The 6,286-nt window shown below is 31.8% G+C and overlaps 1 protein-coding gene across 1 annotated transcript; it reads left to right on the forward strand.

Moving 5' to 3' along the window:
* Positions 1-5,250, forward strand: LOC111630991. The gene is made up of 7 exons (XM_023375171.1): positions 1-131; positions 1,970-2,041; positions 2,134-2,205; positions 2,514-2,615; positions 2,840-2,993; positions 3,164-3,294; positions 3,367-5,250. The coding sequence occupies exons 1-7, from the start codon at positions 51-53 to the stop codon at positions 5,248-5,250; spliced, it is 2,496 nt and encodes an 831-aa protein (XP_023230939.1). The 5' UTR covers positions 1-50.
* Positions 5,251-6,286: the final 1,036 nt, after the last annotated feature.

A 6,286-nucleotide genomic window follows, 5' to 3' on the forward strand; every position in this document is an offset into this window, starting at 1 on the left:
TAACGTGTTATTCGCTCGATTAAATTCGTTAGAAAAATAATAATAATAATATGACAAAACGAAATTTGTTATGGTTATTTTTCCTTTTATTAATTGCAAAAATAACCGAATCGAATCATCGCAAAGGACAGGTGAGTATATAAATTAATGTTAAATTCTTTTTAATTTTACTACTTCGATACCCTTCCAGAATGTAATTAAAACACTAGTGTTAATATAAGTGTGTACTGTATCGACCCCCCTATAACACTGTTGATAATTCCATTTTATATGAATTCCTTGTTGTACGAGTCACTTAAATTTTACAAATACGTGTGCCGGGTTGTGAATGGCTCACGTATTTGTAAAATCTAAGTGACTCGTACAACATGGAATTTATATAAAACGGAATTATCAACAGTGTTATAAGGGGGTCGACTGTATTCTTTAATAATTGAAGTGAAATTATAACGGGTATAAGATTATTATCTTAATAATTTTAATGGATTTATGTACTTAATATGTTATTTATATATCTTTTAACTAAATTAAAGTATTTTTAAGCTTTGGTATATTGATCTCAGAGTCTTTCTACTGCAAGAAAGTATTGAAATTCCACTTTGGATACAGAAACCATTAAAAAAAAAGGGAGGGAGGGGGTTTCATCGATGGCAAGCTTTCAAAATGGCGAAAAAAAAAGAAAAAAATGCATGGAGTTATGTTATTCGGACGTTGCGGGGTTATACTTTGAAGTGTTACGGTGACAATCGAACATATTTTATATTTTATCGAAGTTTTAAAGCATCGAAAAATATTCGTCAAAGTGTATGTCAAGTGGTACTTGATCTATCAAAAAGTGGTTCTCGTGTCATTGTAAATTAATCGGAAGTAAAAATTAACAATGAACAAGTGTTATATTCGTCATATTTTCTGTTTATTTAAACAAATTTTGATATTTTTCGCTTTTAGATCCACTCGTAAAATCAATGAGTATGAAACGTTAAGATTGTGAAATACGAGATGTTCGAAAGATGATCTCAAATTATAAATAGGAATGTTAATAGCTACATTATATATATATATATATATATAGGCCTATATATATATAAGAGGAGGGATGCTGCCGGATGAACGTCTATTTATTGTTTATTCAAATAAAAAGATAGTTTTACTGCAAACACGGCATGCATCACTGGAAAGTAAATATTCCATTGCTAATTTTTTCTCCATTATTCAACTGTTTTTTTTAACACGCGTGTCCGCTGGTAGGATACAAACGGGTGACTTACCCCCCCCACTGAAACAGCCCTTCTGACCTCGTATAGTAGTATAATTTTAAGCAATAATTATAATAGTGGGGGTGCATTATAACACAGTAAAGAGTGGGGGTAATTAAACACAGTAAAGAGTGGTGTAATTAAACACAGTAAAGAGTGGGGGGTAATAAAACACAGTAAAGAGTGGGGTGCATTATAACACAGTAAAGAGTGGGGTGCATTATAACACAGTAAAGAGTGGGGATAATTAAACACAGTAAAGAGTGGTGTAATTAAACACAGTAAAGAGTGGGGTGCATTATAACACAGTAAAGAGTGGGGTGCATTATAACACAGTAAAGAGTGGGGTTAATTAAACACAGTAAAGAGTGGGGTAATTAAACACAGTAAAGAGTGGGGGTAATAAAACACAGTAAAGAGTGGGGGTAATAAAACACAGTAAAGAGTGGGGGTAATTAAACACAGTAAAGAGTGGGGGTAATAAAACACAGTAAAGAGTGGGGGTAATAAAACACAGTAAAGAGTGGGGGTAATAAAACACAGTAAAGAGTGGGGGTAATTAAACACAGTAAAGAATGTGGGGGTGCATCCCTTTGCCTCTTGGCAAAGGGATGCACCCCCACTCTTTTTGTGTTTACTTAGTAAATAAACAATATATAACTACATTTTAATGATATTATAGAGTTAAAATAAGTAATGTTTTAATGTTTAAGGCATACAGCATCAAGTATAAAGTCGATAATGAAATGATACCCATACGAATAGAATTTGATGACATTCGACAAGTAAGTAAGACTTATTGATAAATCAATTGATTTTATAATTGTATATATATATATATATATTTATTTATTTATTTATTTATATTACTTTATAGGTAGAATACGTAATGAATCTCCATTCTGATAAAGGAGGAAGGAATTCTGTAACGTTTTACGATTTCAAACAGGTCAGTTTATTATAGACTAATTAGTTAGAACAAGTAAAGCTATGTATCACTTAAAAGAGGCGTATTTTGAAAAATTAAGTGTAGGTTGAGTATCTGTCAGTTATCAGACAGACAGACGGGTTAATGAAAGTTTTTATAAAAATAGAAAAATTAATTTGAGCTTGATGGATAAAATTATGTAGGAGGTTTTCTTTAAACTGTACACTACTCTCTATACATATGGCAGATGTAAAGAATAGATGACTGTTGATTAATTCAAGGTGTGATTTTTTTTGTTAGTCAGACTTTGTTTTTGTGTTTGCTTGTAGGGTGTCGTTATATACAAAGAACTGACAGCTCGAGAGTGTTATATAGCAAGATTGACCTATGAGACATTGGAGAGAGAGAGGGCAAAGCTTGAGAGAAAAAAGGTTAGTGTTTTTTTTTTTGGCATGGAACAGATAAAAACTAAATGTGTCACATAAATGTAGGCCTATATATTTTATATTTATATATCTCTTTTACTTATAAACAACACAAAATTTGAATTAAAAAGCATATAAATTGTTAAAATCTAGGTCATTTCGATTGTAAATGTTGTTTTTTTTTAACATTAAAACTTAAGAAAATTAATTATTTTTTTAAATATTTACAGAATTTTATTATCGATTCGTCCAGTTTAATAACCGTTTATGCTAATAATAAAGCAATTCTTCCAAGTAAAATGAAGAATTTCGTTGGAATAAGAGGAGCAAGATTTTGTAGAGGGATGCAGACGTATTTAATAGAAGATAAATATAATCAGCATCGTAAGTGTAATATATTTTACACGAGAGCATTCATTAAACAATCATTAAGCTTTCATTAAACATTTAAATGAGATCGTTAAGCTATAAATTACATTACTAAAAGAAAACAATTTGCATATACTTAAAGGTTATATAAATAATTGTAATTAATTTTTTTTTTTACGTTTTAGTTCGATCTAAAAGGCAAGCTGGTCATTACGTACAACGTAGTTACGGTCATTACGGTCAACACAACACAAATTACGCTCATTACGGACACGAAACTTATACAATTGGAAGCTACGGGATAAAGGATGCATCGGTTAGTTTATTAATATAATATATGAAATTTTTATTTATTTAGAAATAAAATTAAGAAACTTTTTCTCATCAGGTGGACGAAAAAAACGAAGCAGATGGTAAAATCGCCTCACAATTTCCGGTCTTTATCTTACTTCCCCTATCTCAACAATCCAATATTCACATTAAACACAATGGGGGTTATCATTTACAACTTCCTATTGGACAAATAAAATCGACTTATAATGGTAACATCAACGAAGGACAGATAAATAAAGAAATAAATGATAAGCAAACCAAAGATGGTATGCATTCTTTCATACAGAATCATAAATGGTTACCGATTCAAATCGACCAGAACTCGACCAATGAAACCAATAGTTTTACAGGAATGATAATAATCCCCGGGCTTAATCAGAATATTTTATTACCAAAAAATAATCAACTATGGAACCATAAAAAATCCGAAACTACAAATAAGAAGGGAGTAAACATCGATGTCCATTTAAAGACCAACTCAAATAACTCGACTGCTTATGGAAATGCACAGATTGGAGGTCATCGTTCGTTTGTATCTGGGAATAATTTAGGTAAAGGTGCTTTTACGGCATTATCTCGATTAGATTCGAGTGACGTTAATTTATATAATAAGGTACAGGGTAACGTAGAAGAAACAGCAGCTGATGCATCGGCATTAATACCGGGAGAAGGTAATGCAAAAAGTATGGCAAAAGCTTCAATTTTAACTGGTAACACGTCTGCAGAATCGTCTCTAAGTTTTCCAACAGGAGATTCAATCGCACGAGTTCAAGGTAATCACAAATTAAGTAAAGCTCAATCTCAAGCTCGTAGTAACTTCTCTTCTAGCGGAACCCACACCAATATAACTCGAATTAAATCTAAGACTCATTCATTAAAAGGTGAAGTAAATGCTACTGCTAGATATATAAATCAAAAAGGTAAATCGGAAGCTTCTCTACGTAATGAATTCTCCGGAACTTCTTCTTACGCGAAAACTTTTGGACGATTTCAAAACCAACCACTTAACTCCGCTCCTTATTCGCCCGTCACCGAAACGAAGTACGTTATTCATCCAATAAATTCACAGAAACGTATGAGTAGCCTATTTTCTAACGTCCCATCACGTTCGTCGAGTGATATTTTAAGTCATTCTTCTCAATTTCTTGATTTAAAATTAAGAAAAATCCCCACAGAAACGAAAACTTATGAGATACCATACGACGTCCAAAATTCTTCTAAGAGATCCATCAATTTTAAACAAACGACTCATTTATTTCCAGATATCAAATACCCTAACATCACCGTCGAAAATATTTTATATCCTCAATATCTATTAATACCTTCAAGATCGAGAAACACAGCCGAAAGTATATTACACACTACGGTATATCGTCCATCCCTCTCTAAAACTCGTCACAATACCTCTTCTGCCTCTAATCATCATCATCATCAACATCATCATCAAAATCGCTCCGAAATTTATCCGATTTTGATCCGTAATCGAAATTTATTCTTGCAACGTAATCAAACGTCAAACAATCAAATTAGGCATTTGTACAATGCTAGAAATCATAGATTAAAAATCATAAAAAACACGCGAAAAAATAAAATAAGACCAAATATTTATACGGAAGAAAATAGAAAACAAGTCAACGATATGAAATCTAAAAATAATTTTAGAACTGATGTTTATAATAAAACAAAAGAGAGAGATAAAACTCATCGTAAACACGTCAATCCTTTGTTATTAATACGAATGCAATGTTGCAGATATCCATTGCAACGGTCGCGTTTACACTGCTGTTCAAGGAAACCGAACGTTAATTTCAATCAATATCATCAAAGATCGAGTGCAAGATCGAAATCGAAATGTCTTACCAATAAAACATGCCATTTTTTATACAGGACTACTCAGAGAATTCAAATTTGTAAAGTTGAAGATGCAAAAATGTGTTGAGGAGGAGGAGGAAGAGGAGGAAGAGGAAAAGGAGGAGGAGGAGGAGGAGGAAGAGGAGAAAGAAGAGGAGGAGGAAGAGGAGAAAGAAGAGGAGGAGGAAAAGGAGAAGGAAGAGGAGAAAGAAGAGGATGAGGAGGATGAGGAGGCAAAAAAAATTGAGCCATGCGAAACTCTTATTAGGCTGTGATTTATTTTATTGTTTTACTAATTATTCAGGTGTGCGGTTTCTTAATTTAAAGCAAATTTATCAGCTAATTGGCTAATTAATTTTGTTATTTATAAATGTTATTGATGCATTTTAATTAAGTAAAAAAAATAAATGTCTGACGCCTACATTTTTTTTAAATATTAAATAAATTTTACCATTTTTATCGAGTGTAATAAAATATTTCATCATAATCGGTTTTCTATTTCGCTGATCTCTTAGTTTACGTCATTTTTCGTAGATAAATGTATAAATTCCTGACCTTTCGTATACCAAAACGGACATTGATCAGGCTTTATGAAACGTTCTGGTATGTTAACGAGAGGATTATTGCTCATAATTACAATATAAAAAGTCAAAGTTCGCTCTTATATTAAATAAATAAAAACAAAATTCTTAAAGATACTATCGATACTTTTTGTACAAACTTATTATGCAATGTAATTATGAGTAGATATAAACGTTTAAGTATACTCTTGGGTAAATAAATAATTAGAAGCAGTTAAATACTATTTATGTAATGTTTACATTGCAAACTTATCCGGTTCAAGAGCAATCTCGTAGAACCACATCAAAAATCATTTATTATTATTATTATTTTTTGTGTATTAAATGCTTCTATTGGGAGATTTGGGGGTGGCTCTCTCCCTTCTCCTCCCAAAATCTCTCGTACGTCACACTAAAATACACTTAAAACACGCGATTAAATTCTACACTTTTATAGGGTTTCGGTTATGTTTATAGGGGTTTTTTAAGGGATTCCACCCCCTAAAAAAGTCATTAAAATGGGCTCGAGTATGTCGTCAAAGTTTCAACCTTTTATCTTAATTA

The sequence above is a fragment of the Centruroides sculpturatus genome, unplaced genomic scaffold (assembly GCF_000671375.1).
Source record: "Centruroides sculpturatus isolate CEXI.00-Female unplaced genomic scaffold, Cexi_2.0 scaffold687, whole genome shotgun sequence".
Classification (NCBI taxonomy): domain Eukaryota; kingdom Metazoa; phylum Arthropoda; class Arachnida; order Scorpiones; family Buthidae; genus Centruroides; species Centruroides sculpturatus.